Raw genomic sequence first — 15,351 nt, 5'->3', positions numbered from 1 at the left:
TTAGAAAATCAATTCTTCATCTATGAGCTTAAATATCTACTACATAAGCAAGTAACTAGACACTTGCAAAAAATATCATAGATTCCTTCAACCTTCGACTTTGCAATTACGTACAAACATAAGAAAAAAATACCTTTAGGTAATCAGGAAAAATTATTTTCTTTATGGGACACCGGTGTTCCAATCGTACTTAAAGGGTTAATCCATGCGTACTACTTCCTTTTTCCACCCTTCTTTGAAGCTTTAGCCATCCACATGTCTTATTTATTAATGCTCAAAGTACGATCTAATATAATTTTGATAATATCTCAGGGTAGGTAGAGTAGGCTAACGAGTCCTGTCCCACATATATAGGAGTTATTTGCTAGTCTACAACACTGTAATTAGATATTTATTTCTTTTGCTTCCTGGTGGATGATACACACATATAATTGCAATAATTTGCAAATTTGACGCTTTAGATTTTAGAATATACGGCGTAAATGATTAAACGATAGGGAATGGAAACCTATGATCTTGACCTGATTTCTTTCTCATTAATCGACCCCAAGCTTCTCATTAATCGACGGACCGTAGCATAATGCTGCAAGCCAATTTCATAATTTTTTAATCAAAAACATCTAAGCTCAGGAATTAATTGAGGTCATACAAAAAATATCTTACATTTGGACATCCTTATAGTTTTTAATCATCAACAGGAATAGGATTTTTATCAGTTCTGAATAATTAAAAAAAACATTGTTTTTCACAGAATATTCATATGCTGTTTTGGGTACTCAGAGTCCCAAAAGAGACGAGAGAGTTAAAATATTTTTGACGGACTATCTTGCAAAATCCTCAAAATTATATTTATTGGAATCATTCGGATTATTCAGACGGAAATTTCGCTTTGGTCTTTTCGATTTACAAATATACTAAAACCTTTTTTATTTAATTGTAAATCTTGTTTAATAATCTTTGTAATAATAATATATTTTTAGCAGATATTAGTTCGAGTTTATAGTATAATATTTTTAATTTAAAATGTCGTTAATTTCGCAATATTTTCGAAAGTTTTTCAGCAATACTTGGTTGAACAATCTCTTGAATCTCTTAAATAATGAAATGCAAAGTTAAATTCTTCTTGAATCAGAAGACGTATCATAATGCTTACATCAGATTGTGACGACTATTTGCACGGTTGTTTGCTCATTTCATTCAAAAGAATTCAAAACACTGCGTAATTTTATCACACGAATTTATAATTCAAAATTAAAGCAATAAAAATGCCTAACTGCAATTGTTAACTCATTTCGGGATTGTAATGAATATATAATTAGATTTTACTGTGGTTAAGGAAGCCACATTTATGAATAAATTATATTAGAATTTATGGTATTATCATGGAAATAAGGATGTATTAAATATGATTAAGAGTGACGACTCCTGAAAATTCATCCTACATCCTGACCCATGTTAATACTGTTCTATGTCATTGATTGGTCTCCGGTGGGCCATCTCCTTGCATGTGCGGGGTTAAAGACCGACACGTGTTCACCGTGAATGTGTGAGGATTCAATAAAGTGCGAGCGAGAGCGCCTTGAGCAAATAAAAAGTATCATGGAAAATCAGCTCCTCATTAAATGCACCATATAGCAACAATTTAATATGGGAATCTGGTGCTCTTTATGTGGCGATAAAGATCGGCAACAATATTGACATGGTGTGTCACCCCCATGAGGCATCCTCGAGGGGGTGTGAGAGTCACGCGTCAATAGACTGTCCGCACGTGACCCGCAAACTCTCCTCTGTTTACCTCTTTGACTGTGCCGCCTGGATCACTGTTTTGTGCCCTTCGAAGGGCACGTGGCGGGAAAAAGTGGACAAATTGTGGGGTGAGTTTACCTTGGACGATATTTCCTAGGCATCCATACAAAATTCATTTAGTCGTTTCGAAGGAAATCCAGTCACACTTCGATAATCCCACCCAAATTTCCCTTCTACGCCTCCGGAAAACCACAGAAAGACACACAAATGTGTGAGACAATTTCGTGTTGTCAATATCTCCACGATGATCCCTTCGTTATCACCAATTTTCCTTGAAAAGGTATTAGGTGAGATTCTTAACAATCTCACCTACTATAATCCTAACAAAATTTCATGTCGTCCGATCGCGCTCAAACTTGGCCAAAATGTGTTTCGCCACTTCCTGATCACGAATATATGGGGGGCTAAGTTACGTTCCCGGCCGGCCGTCCGGCCGCTCTTTGGAGCTTAATAGCTCCTAAACTAAAAAAGATATCGACTTGCGGTTTTCGGCAAAGGTTAAATATCGGGTGAAAATTGCAACATGGTGCATTGACCCCCCACCCCCCACCCCTCCTTCCGCCATTTTGAAGACCCCCCTTTTTTTGTTTTCTCAATAGCTCCGCCCCTATGGCATCGAGCGGGCTCAAATTTTAGTATGTTATAGCTGGGCCTTAGAGCTTTCCATCAGTACCAAACTTAAGGTCCCCCGACCCCCCTGACCCGAGCTATAAGGGTCCAAAAAAAATTTCTTAAAATGGCCATAACTCCGGTTCTAATTGTCAGAATTTAAAAAATGAGGGCTTTTTGGAAAGCTCTCATGAAATGCCACTTCTCCTTCTAACATCGCAAGTTCATAAAACCACCGCTAGGGGCGCTATTATTAAAAAGAAAATTTTTAAATCTTATAATTTAAATAACTCAAAAATTCCTTATGCAATCGGGCTGAAATTTTAGTATGTTATAGCCGTTGATTATACCTATCAAACAAAAAAAACCTTAAGTCGATCCATAACCCCTGACCCGAGCTATAAGGGGTCAAAGTTCGAACATTGACCGGCCTCTATCTCCGGTTCTAATTAACATAGCGACATAAATTTTACCTTTTTGGTTTCGTCTCGATGAGCACTTTCAGATGGAAGTTCAAAAAGTCACCACAGGTGGCGCTGTGATAGCGTCAAAATTCATCGAAATTCAAAGACATTTTTCTCAAAAACGGCATTGTGCAAGTTAATGAAATTTTAGTATGTTGTAGTCCAGTCTAGGACGTTTCCAAAATGGTGCGTATGCGCGCTGTGGTTTCAATAGAACCGGAGATATGAGGGGTCAAATTTCACGAAATTCAAAAAATCATATCTCCGGTTCTATGTGACCGATTTTGATGAATGAGGGCTTAAACGAAAGATCTCACCAAATGCTACAACTTTCTAGAATATTTGAACTTCGTGGGACCAACACCAGGGGCGCCACAGTCGAAAAACCAATTTCAATATCACATAACCTCAATTATCTCGACAGTCGCTAAACCGATTTTGATGATTACTTCGACATAATTGTAGAGCACATTTGTCTCTACATTTCGTCCATACATCATTTTCCACTCAGACCACGCTATCACTCCGATTTTGCCGTTTAAGTGTGAAAAAATTGATTTTTCCCATAATAACGCTTTGAAATCACTCAGATGCCAATTTGACTGCCTCTACTCCACCAAGACACTTAAAATAGGGTTTTAAATGGAAAGTCCCACAAAAGACAACAATTCTTTGATATAGTTGAAGTTCAACAAATGACTACTTAGGGAACTCTGGATGAAAAAACGAGTTAAGAAACAAAAAACCTCGCTTATCTTGGCTTCTGAGTAATCGATGAGATCATGTTCTATGGGAAAATTATAGAGAACATTCTGGTCTACATTTCACCCATATATCACTTTTCTGTCAGTTCATCCAAATCCTTGATATTTTGGTTTAAATACAAAATTTGTATAATTTCACGAATTTTATTCAAGATAACTGAATGGCGTCTCCCAACTTCAGCTCTAAATGGAATTTGCATGCACTCCGAGTTAGCTCACGTTAAGAATCTCACCTACATAAGCCGGTTAGGATTATCTGTCCTTTTCATTTTCTATATTATTATCTCTTTTCATTTTGTATTATTTTATGTCGGATCCGCTCTGGATCTCAAACAGAGATGTATGGGAGTATACACCTTCCTCGATACACTGAAGGAGGATTTAGTAAGATTTTAAACAAATCAATATTTGGACCAAATAGATCTTACATTCTTTATTTAATACAGTGAGGAAATTGGATTCTTTATGAAGAAAATAAGTGTATCCAGGACAGGACAATTTTATCAATTTCACTTATCGAGAACGGTTTTCCCGACGAGATTTTTACTGATCGAATTCCAAAAAGAACACATCGATTATTTCACCCACTAAAATTTTCACCTTCCATCTCCCATGAACTACTTATCTTAACAGATATTTGCATTTCAGGCAATTTCTGAGAAATGACATCGCTGTTTGTCTGTCTCATCGTATGTTACTATCGCTACAAGCTAAACGGTTAGAGACAAAGCCTTGGGACCTTCAGGGGACTCTCCATAAGTCGGCCTCCGCAACACGAACCTCATATCCCTATACTTTCACCCTTCTCTCCAAAACCATTTGGGAGGATTGCTCAAAAACACGTCGTGCGATTCCTTTTATTTTTGGATAAATTTTAAAAACATTTCGTTCGCATACGAAAATAATTTTGAAGCATTCCTAATAATGCTTTTTCAAGGCTAAAAGACAAAAAGGTTCTAGAAAGCGTATCTCTCAGCTGAATATGATCATATTTGAGATCACCGAAAAGATCTTGGAATTTCCAGCAAGTCTGAACTGGTTCCAAACCTATCTTTTTTTAACAAAACATCAATTGTATTTTTTTAAGCTGTGTTATGAGAACTTTTGCGTAATTGTTTAATCAGTTCAAATCAGTTATGAATCGATAATCGATAAATGATACGACAGCTCTTTTGGGGTATAGTATCCAAGTCATGAGTTCGTGCATTTTGAAAGTATGCGAAGCTTTACCATCTCTGATTAAACCCAAAATTAAACTGAAAGTCGAATTTAGGTGCATTCCGGATTGTAAGTAAACCAGTGACGTAAATCTCAGGTAGAATAGACTTGCAGATAAGCCCATGATTTTTTCACTTTTGAACTGGAACGCATAAGACACATGGTACTTTTAGTCCATAATGCGCTGTACCTGTACACGCTAAAGATCCTAGATATAATCGATATAGTCGATACAATTTTTTAAGATCAAAGACAAAACCCGTCCTAAAGGTATATTTCTGAACAAATCTTGATCTTGACTAAACCATGAATGCATTTGAGAGATCTGGGGATTCATTACAACTTCGAAGTGATCCAAACGGTATAATGATCTGATGATAAAGCGTCACTCGTCAAATCTCAATTCATTTAAAAAATCGGTAAATAATAGGGGCAAGTGAAGCACCTTTGAATGGGGGGCACCTTTGAATATGGGGCAGCTTTGAAATTGGGAATTTTCATCTATTTTTAAATTACATTGAGCCTTATGGGTCAGTTCCTTTTAAACATAGGAAAAAATCCCAATTTCAAAGCTGCCCCACATTCAAAGGTGACCCACTTCCCCCTAACCAAAAGTGAATTCGAACACTGCAAATTTTCCATCGCCATTTATCATAAAAATTCTCATCCCTGAGGATAAATTCAATCTCCTGGGGTTGTTTGTTGGAGCAGAAAGATGCCTGGATGGGTGAAAGGAGAAAAGTAGGAATTCTCATGGAAAATGTTGAGCTTTGAGTGTGACAAACAATTCACTTCCGACAAAAGCGCGTATCTTTGTCATTCTATCAAACAATTCTACAATTCTCCCTTTCCGTGCAACTCCACTTTTCCGTTGGTAGCAAAGGAAACATGAGGAGCTCAAGAGACAGACAAACATTTAACACATAGAAAACAGTGGAAACGAGGGCTTGTCGCAATACGACTCAAAATACAATATATTTTGTAACAACCTCCTGTCTTGACTTTCTAATATTGTGCTTCCACTGAGAAAGACAATTCTGCCAAACTTCTTCAACCTCTCCTCTTCAAAATTGCCAACAATCACAGAGAGATAGAGAATATTTGCCAGAAGAAGATACGGTGTGTCTCATGATTCAAAAGAGATGGGAAACTTTTCTCCCAGCGAAACAAAAACAATTAAATGAAAACATTTCCTTTCACCCCCAACAACTCCTTACAATTTCCTCCACTGCACCATTTTACATTTCATAGGAATTAATATTATTCAAAATATCTCCGCCCTCAGGATTCCATTCTTCTGTGTATACCTCCGCTCTTTCTTTTTCACGCTTCTGGCTGAAATACGATACAAAAAGAACGAGAGATATTTGATTTCAACGACAAATGAATTATTTTTTCCTTTACTCTTCAGATGGAAAATCCTTTTATCTTTTCTATTTAGGAAAATGGAAGAAAAATGCGACATTTTCTGGGATAGTCTCGTTTATCGCAGGAAAAGCAATTGAGATTTTAATTATATGGCTTCGCATGGAAGCACTTCAAAAAGTAACGGATCTGGAAAATAAATTTTTCATTGATTTTTATTTATAAGAAATACAAGCCGGTATTTGTAAACCATCTACATCTTTATAAGAATGAGTTTTTTAATTGTTATAAATTTCCACAAATCAAGGTGCATTGTTAAACAAATTGACGTTTTTTAAATCATCCATTATTAATTTGTGATATTTCAAAATCAGTGATAAATTTTCCATTATTGCAGTCATGGTTTCTGAAACTGTGAAAGAGTTTATCTATCTTTTCGTCTCGGAATTTGTTGCGACTGCAATTTTCATCTTCGTGGGCTGCAGCTCCTACGTAATTGGACCAATACGTCCATACTCGGACTTTGTGATTGAGTTAATATTTGGTTTAATAATCATGCTAGATCTCAATACTTTTGGACATCTATCTGGATCATACCTTAATCCAATCATTGGCATTACCGCTGCTATCCTAAAAATGATTACACCGCAAGTAAGTTCTTTTAGAAAACATTCTAATATACAGGGTGGCTGAAAAGAAATGCAACAAACTAAAGCGCTATATTATCCTCATTTTTTGTTCAACTTTTTTTGAAATAAAGAAAAAAATTGTAGTAAATACATCAATATTTTAGAATATTATCGGTCTTGTTCAATAAGATCTTAATTTGACTTAAATATGGTCTTAAGTCTGTCGGAAGCGCATCGCAGTTTGCACGAATGTCAACCTTTTGAATGTCCTGCTATTCACGAGGAAGGGCTGCCTTCAGCTCATCGATACTTTGCTACTTTTTAGTCCTAACCTTGACCAACAAAATGCCTCTTTTGGAGAAGTCAAACAATTTTGTATCCAAGAATTGTGGAGGTCATTGTTTTCCCAAAACGAAACAGTTTTTTTTAGCCAAATCTTGTTCGGAGTGCGATTTCTGCGACGTTGTCGAGTCTTGATCGAACTTCTTTCTATTACTTCTTATTAAAACTTTTGTTTATTCACGACTCATCACATCTAAAGGACGAGAATTACTTAAATCCATAAGGAACCTTGACTTGAGAGTACTTTCAACGGGCGAACCAACCTACTGGCCAAGCGACAGGCATAAAATTCCTGACGTCATAGACTTCTTTATTGCAAAGGGTATAGATGTACGCCGCTCTGTGGTCACCTCAAGTTCGGAACTGTCCTCAGACCACTCTCCTGTTTTCCTATCTTTATTTGCGGAAATTCAGAGAACTCCAAGAAATCCGTCTTTGCATAATCGAAGAACGGATTGGGCTGAGTTCAGACGCAGAATTGATCGGCACTTATCGATCGACGTTTCCCTTAAGGATTCTATTGAGTTGGAGGTTGCGGTTGAGGATTTCGCTGATGGATTGCGTGAAGCGGCTTGGGCAGCAACACCGGATTCTGGGGAATCCACAATCAAGTCTTTTGTTCCAGTCAATATTAGAAACAAGATTGCCGAAAAAAGACAACTCAGGAAACGTTGGCAACAGTTTAGATCGCCGGATCTCAAGAGGGCCCTGAACAAAAGCACTAAGGAACTGAAAAGACTTTTGTCTGAACTGAGAGAAAACTCGCTCCAGTCATATCTTTCAAAGCTTACTCCCGGTCAAGATTCCGACTACAGTCTCTGGAGGGCGACCAAACGGATAACCAGGCCTATTGTGCCGGTGCCTCCAATTAGGGATCCTGCTGGTGTTTGGGCAAAAAGTCCTGAGGAAAAGGCATTGGTCTTCTCCGACCATCTTGTCAAAGTTTTTCAGCCATGGTCGAACCAGAATGGTCATGGGGTGGATGATGACATGATTCAGTGCATGGAGAGCCCACATCAGATGTGCTTACCCGTAAAGCCATTTGGACTTCTGGAGATCAAAAGGACCATTGAATGCATGAACCCAAAAAAAGCACCGGGTTTTGATCTTTTGACAGCCAGGATTCTTCGGGAGCTCCCTCACAAGGCCCTTCTCTTTTTGAGACTTATATTCAATGCCATGCTTCGATTAGAATACTTCCCTGTACAGCTTAAGGTTGCTCAGATTACAATGTGTCCGAAGCCAGGAAAACCTTTAGAGGAGTGTTCATCTTACCGACCCATTAGTCTGCTTCCGGTGTTGTCTAAACTTTTTGAAAAGCTCTTGATCTCTAGGTTAGAGCCAATTGTGTCCGGAAAGCATTTAATACCTGACCATCAGTTTGGATTTAGACAGCATCACTCAACTATTGAACAAGTACATCGCGTTGTTGATCATATCGCAGGGGCAATGGAGGAGGGAAAATTTTGCTCTGCTGTCTTTCTCGATGTGCAGCAGGCGTTTGACAAGGTGTGGCACATGGGTCTTCTATGTAAATTGAAGTCATGTTTTCCTCATCAACTCTTCTCGCTTTTGAAGTCTTATCTTGAAAACAGAACATTCTTCGTAAAATTTGAAGATGCTCTATCAGACTTATGTCCTGCTGCTTCGGGTGTACCTCAGGGGAGTGTCCTGGCTCCCCTCCTATACGCAATTTACACAGCGGATTTGCCAGTTATCGACGACGTCATCGTTGCTACATATGCAGACGATACGGTATTCATGGCCTCACACAGCGATCCCCAGATTGCCTCTCAAAAACTCCAGGTTGGGCTACGGACCTTAGAACCATGGCTTAATAAATGGAAAGTAAGAGTGTCAGAAGCCAAATCTGTTCATATTACTTTTACTACAAAACGTCAAACCTGCCCTCCAGTCCTCTTAAACGGTCAAGTTTTGCCCATTCATAACGAGGTTAAATATCTGGGTATGCACTTGGATAGGCGTCTGACATGGCAAAAACATATTTTGTCGAAACGATGCCAGCTGGGTCTGAAGTTTCGAAAGATGTTCTGGATGTTGGGGAAAAGATCAAATCTATCACTTGAAAGTAAAGTGCTTTTATATAAGGCCATGCTGAAGCCTATTTGGGCTTATGGTATTCAGCTATGGGGCTCAGCATCCCACTCCAATATTGAAATAATCCAAAGATTTCAAAATAAAACTCTAAGGATCTTGGTGGATGCCCCATGGTATGTCCCCAATGATTTGATTCGACATGATCTTCAACTGCCTACAGTCCAAGAGGAGATCGCTCGTTACAGAAAGGTTTATGGAAAAAAGCTGGTGGCTCACCCGAATAACCTAGCAAAAGAGTTATTAGCCTCACGCGAGCCTAGTAGATTCAAACGACTGCTGATTCCTGTTCTGTGATAAGCCAACTGTGATACATATATGTACTTTTGTCTCTTTATTTTATTTATTTATTTATTTTAATCTCGTTTGAGTAGAATCCATGCCTAAAGTATACATTGTATAAATTTTTAATATTAGGAATTAAGTCATTGGACTTAACTTCCTCTCATGCCATTTTTGTCACTTAACCAAAAAATTAGCTGAATGTATATATATACAGATTGCAAATAAAACAGGAGTTAAAAAAAAAAAAAAAAAAAAAAAAAAAAATTCACGACTCCAACACTCCTTCCAGGACAAATTCCAGACACACATTGCCATTCATTTTGACGTTATAGCCTAAAAACTCCCGAGGAAACTGATAATTTGTCTTCAAGGAAGTAAAGAGACCTTAAATAAGGTGGTCCTTGACTTTCGGTGGTCATTCGAACGTCTAAATTATCGTATGATCTTTCCTTCAGATAGACACAATAATTTTGTTAGCACATCAATTGCTCAATTTAAAATTTTTCTTATCAGAAAAAATGATATTCTGGGAGCTGACCATAAACGTGCAAGCGAATTTACTCCTTCGTCGATCGAGCATAACTTCTTTATGAGGATCGACGATGTCTCTTTCTTTTCAGGATTTTTAAGGCTTCATATAGAGGTCCTTTTACAATATTTATTTCATGGTTATTTGCGATCTGTGCGTCTCAGAGATCGTGTGTTTGCAGAAGTGACGCAGATTTTGTTCAATTTGCTTCTTCACTTTAAGAACGCTGACTAGCAATGAAGCAATTTTTTTAGACCTCCACCAAAGCATTTTAAAATGCTACTAGTATCCCTGTACCAAGTTATGTTTCGAAAAACGGAAAGTTTAATTACATTCAGGGTTTTGAAGAGCCCTAACTATAGCTGCTTCCCCATTTCCTGCAAAACATAGCGACATTAAATTGTCGCGTTTGAGTTTCATTACGGTTTAAAAAAGTTTTAGAAAATATTATCGAAAATGCTTCTGTAGGCTTTTAACCAATAAAATGAACTACCACTATGCAAAATATGAAACCGCTGTCACCAGTAGTTTGACAGCTATACGCTCTGAAAATTGTAGCACTTTTTTTTTCAGCCACCCTGTAATTTTGCTTCTTTTAACAGCAATGTATATAACTAATGAAGTTGATTTGACACATTTCAGAAGGCAATATTGTATTCAGTAGCTGAGATTTTGGGCAGTATCGCAGGATTTTTTCTCTTGAGACTTGTTACACCGAAAATACATCAACCTGGTCTGTGCACTATAAATCCTCACCCTGATATAACACCTTTTATGGCGGTTTTCGTAGAGCTCATTTACACTTCTATTCTGATCGTGTATCTCTGCTCAGTGTGGGATGTTAACAATATCGATCTTATAATCTTTGCGCCATTCCGCATAGGTATTATTGTTACATGCCTAGCTTTGGCCGCTGGTCCGTATTCTGGTGGCTGCATGAATCCCGCTAGAGTGATTGGACCAGCACTGTATAATGGAGATTGGGAGAATCACTGGGTCTACTGGGTAGGACCATTACTGGCGTCTATAGTGTCACCATACCTTTATAAATCCCTCTTCGTAAATGCAAAATTTCCCGTTGCACCTGAGTATAAATCTGCAGTTCAAACACCTAACGTTGAGAACCAATCACAGGCTGAAGATGTTTAGATACCACAAAATTGTTCTACATATTTATGAAATATTTATTACTAGACCAGAAAATCATATCTTCTTTCAAATAAACACTTCTTCTTTTGCAAAAATGAAGGGAGTGATATTAAATACAGTTTCCACCAAGGGGAAGATATTAAGGTCGGAAGTGGTGTACAGCTGAAAATGAGGTGCTTGGAAATCTTTGGAAGTAGAAGTGTCCGAAAATAAAGTCTTCTCGTTAAATTCCGAATTTTACAGACTATACGCTACTTTTTAGCTCAGATTTTAAATTCGAGTGGCAAAAATACGTAAGGAACGAAAATGTGCCTTTGTAAATGTTAGTCGAATTTTGAAAAGGTCTAAATGATGGACTTCCACAAAAAAAGCATTTTGAAAGTTGTAGCATTTGGTGAGATCTTTCGTTTAAGCCCTCATTCATCAAAATCGGTCACATAGAACCGGAGATATGATTTTTTGAATTTTCTGAACTTTGACCCCTCATATCTCCGGTTCTGTTTTAACCACAGCGCACATTTGCACCATTTTGGAAACGTCTTAGACTGGACTACAACATACTAAAATCTCATTAACTTGCACAATGCCGTTTTTGAGAAAAATTACTTTGAATTTCGATGAATTTTGACGCTATCACAGCGCCACCTGTGGTGACTTTTTGAACTTCCATCTGAAAGTGCTCATCGAGACGAAACCAAAAAGGTAAAATTTAGGCCGCTGTGTTAATTAGAACCGGAGATAGAGGCCGGTCAATGTTCGAACTTTGACCCCTTATAGCTGGGGTAAGGGGTTATGGATCGACTTAAGGTTTTTTTTGTTTGATAGGTATAATCAACGGCTACAACATACTAAAATTTCAGCCCGATTGCATAAGGAATTTTTGAGTTATTTAACTTTTAAGATTTAAAAATTTTCTTTTTAATAATAGCGCCCCTAGCGGTGGTTTTATGAACTTGCGATGTTAGAAGGGAAATTGGCATTTCACGAGAGCTTTCCAAAAAGCCCTCACTTTTTAAATTCTGACAATTAGAACAGGAGTTATGGCCATTTTAAGAATTTTTTTGGACCCTTATAGCTCGGGTCAGGGGGGTCGGGGGACCTTAAGTTTGGTATTGATGGAAAGCTCTAAGGCCCAGCTATAACATACTAAAATTTGAGCCCGCTCGATGTCACAGGGGCGGAGCTATTGAGAAAACATAAAAAGGGGGATCTTCAAAATAGCGGAAGGCGGGGTGGGGGGTGGGGGGGGTCAATGCACCAAGTTGAAATTTTCATGCGATATATAACCTTTGCCGAAAACCGCAAGTCGATATCTCTTTTAGTTTAGGAGCTATTAAGCTCCAAAGAGCGGCCGGACGGCCGGCCGGCCGGGAACTTAACTTAGCCCCCCATATATTCGTGATCAGGATGTGGCGAAACACATTTTGGCCAAGTTTGAGGTCGATCGGACGACATGAAATTTTGTTAGGATTATAGTAGGTGAGATTGTTAAGAATCTCACCTAATAACATATAAAAATAAAAATCTTGACAATTTTGAAGTTTTCTTAAGTAGATTTTTCATTATATTAAACAAACTATTGATTCCTAAGTATGAGAAGTGCATGAAGTGCAAGAAGTGCTGGAAGTATTGCAGCATTTTCGGGAGTCTTCCGAAATGCTGGAAGTGTAAAGGGCTCCTTCATACAAATTGTGGAAGTGTCTGGAAGTGGTGTACACATTTTCGTCCTAATATCTTCCCCTTGATTTCCACTATATTTCGGATTATGGCGATTTTTGGGGAGTGCAAGGATTTGAGTGTGTCAATATTTATTCGCGTTTGCTGCAAAGGACACAAAAAAGTTTCAAAAACTCGTAAAAGCAGAGAAACGATTTTGCAGAAAGAGAGAGAAAGGGTGGGTAGGTAAAGAATAAATACTCCAATATTGGAACTTGAAATAAATCAAGAAGCCTAATCGACCATTTTGAGTCATCATCATCATGCTGGGATATCTCTTCAGACTCTCAAAAATCCCACCAGAAGTGTTTCTCCTCGAGCATTTCATCCCTCGTGCTCGGAAGCAAATAAGGCAGCAAAAAAAAAAGAAGAGAGAAATCATTGAACTGAAAAACACACAAATATATCTCTATATCCTCTTATAAAAGTCCTCGAGACCATCCTCTTCTCCATCCAACGCATATTCATCTGGAATCAAAAGGAGCAAAAAACGCCGATCATTGAAATCTTCTGCATTTTGCCAGAGACAAGAATAAAATTCCAATTGCAACGAAATTAGTAACTTTTACAAAAATCCAGTTTTTAATTTTACCTTTGATAGATTACATTGATTCATCCGATTCATCCTATCGCAAATGCCTCTTTTACCCAAAAATGGTGCAATTTTAATCGGTGACAAATTCAAAAGGAATCAGAAGCATGTAGAATGGATATGAGACACTTCCCTTGGGGTAACAACATTTAGAGGATTTTTGTGTGTCAAAACTACGTCCGAGATGGAGTGTGACAAAATGGGCATTTAAAGAGCATAAAATTCAGCAAGACGAATTCACCCTCGATTCCGGTTTTTTTTTCTGCACAACATAGGGATGCTTGATATTTTCTATGGGCAGAACAGGTGGTGGTGAAATGGAACAGCTTCCATTCGCCAGCACGTGCAAGCAATTGCCCCCGAAACGACCTCATGTGGCGCAAGAAAGACAAAAGCCCAAAGAAATGTGTATCAATATGTTTCTACCAATTCCCACAAACTTTTTATTTATTCCTGTAAACTTCTTTGGGGCTGCTTTTCTTACATAGGCAGATTCCAAGATGCTGAATTTGAGGTGACTCAAACGTCTCTTATACAAAATATGTTTTTAGTCTTTGTATTTGGAAGACCTTTGGGAAATGTTCAGGTAGGGAATGTTTAATCATTTCCCAACCTTTACAGACGTTACTGTTATGAGAAGTCTTCAAGTACTTCCACCTCTTTTATCTCTAAATTGATTTTCTGCCACAAAATACTCACCAGATAAGATGACCAAAAGTGGTTTGAATTTCCCTAAAATCTCTCGATGGAGTTTCAACAACGAAATTATAGGAAATATTTCGGGATGCTCGTGTGGCAAAAGTTAGGAAGAACTTTCAATCCTTTTCTTATGGGGTGAAAGTTTATTTTTTTTTCAAGTAGAAGAAACTTTTGATAAAAGAATATAAAAGTTCCACTTTGAAAAGTTGGGATGAAAATCAAATAACGGCCATCAAATGAAGGCGTGACCGCGTGACGCAATTTTATCTTGCAGTTAATGATTCAATATTAGTCACAGATATTGTCATTTAATGCTGATTTTCAATTTCACCATGTTCATCATTGTAACTTTTCCATAAACGGAATTCAAGTATTTTGTAGAATATTTATTTCATTTCATTTATTTCAAGTTCTGCTTTCGAGCTAGAGCTCTTTAAAGCAAAAAATTAGAGAGAGAGATAGGTGTACAAAGACTTCAATGTTTGTGTGATAGCGGCCACCGCCGCCTTAGCGTTGGTAACCATTCTCCAGAGTAAATCGGTGGAAAACTCTTTTTCAAGTTGTATGAGCCATCTGCATCAAAACACAGGAATAAGACATATGAGACTTAACTTTTTTTAAGAGCAAATGTAAGTAATCGCTTAACTCTTTCGCGTCCATGGGTCATATATGACCCGGGGAAAAAGTTTCTTTTTGGCTATTTACATTAATTGAAATCTAACTGGAGTCTTGAGAAAATGAGCCAAGAATCTTACATCCTTCTATTATGATGTCGTGCACGAACAGATAGATTTCAATTAAGTAAATACCCAAAAAAAACTTTTTTCCCCGAGTCATGACATTACGCTATGGACGCGAAAGAGTTAAGCCTTAAGGCCCAAATAGATTCAGGCTGATCCTCTAGAATATTTAGCCAGTAAAATTTAGCAGTAAAGATTTATCCCAACTTTGTCATACACTGCGGGCTTGGGATCATCGACTAGAAGTTCTTTGCACAAATTTCATTTATCTAATCCTTTGCTGCGAAGTTCTATGGGCTAAAAATTATCGAGGATCAGCCTATGTCTAT

The 15,351-nt window shown here is 37.8% G+C and overlaps 1 protein-coding gene across 1 annotated transcript; it reads left to right on the top strand.

The window, feature by feature from the left end:
* Positions 1-6,543: 6,543 nt before the first annotated feature.
* On the top strand, positions 6,544-11,370 carry LOC129801370 (aquaporin AQPcic-like). Its single transcript, XM_055846323.1, has 2 exons — positions 6,544-6,877; positions 10,769-11,370. Exons 1-2 carry the CDS (start codon positions 6,626-6,628, stop codon positions 11,273-11,275), a joined length of 759 nt encoding a protein of 252 aa, XP_055702298.1. The 5' UTR covers positions 6,544-6,625; the 3' UTR covers positions 11,276-11,370.
* Positions 11,371-15,351: the final 3,981 nt, after the last annotated feature.

Source organism: Phlebotomus papatasi, chromosome 2, assembly GCF_024763615.1.
Source record: "Phlebotomus papatasi isolate M1 chromosome 2, Ppap_2.1, whole genome shotgun sequence".
NCBI classification, from domain to species: Eukaryota; Metazoa; Arthropoda; class Insecta; order Diptera; family Psychodidae; genus Phlebotomus; species Phlebotomus papatasi.
This window is presented reverse-complemented; position numbering and strand designations above follow the sequence as displayed.

What these genes read in the sequence shown, in the direction of transcription:
- LOC129801370 (XM_055846323.1), top strand. Translation starts at nt 6,626, where the DNA reads ATGGTTTCTGAAACTGTGAAAGAGTTTATCTATCTTTTCGTCTCGGAA. An exon ending in TAAAAATGATTACACCGCAA is followed by an intron (nt 6,878 to 10,768) that starts GTAAGTTCTTTT and finishes GACACATTTCAG; the next exon opens with AAGGCAATATTGTATTCAGT.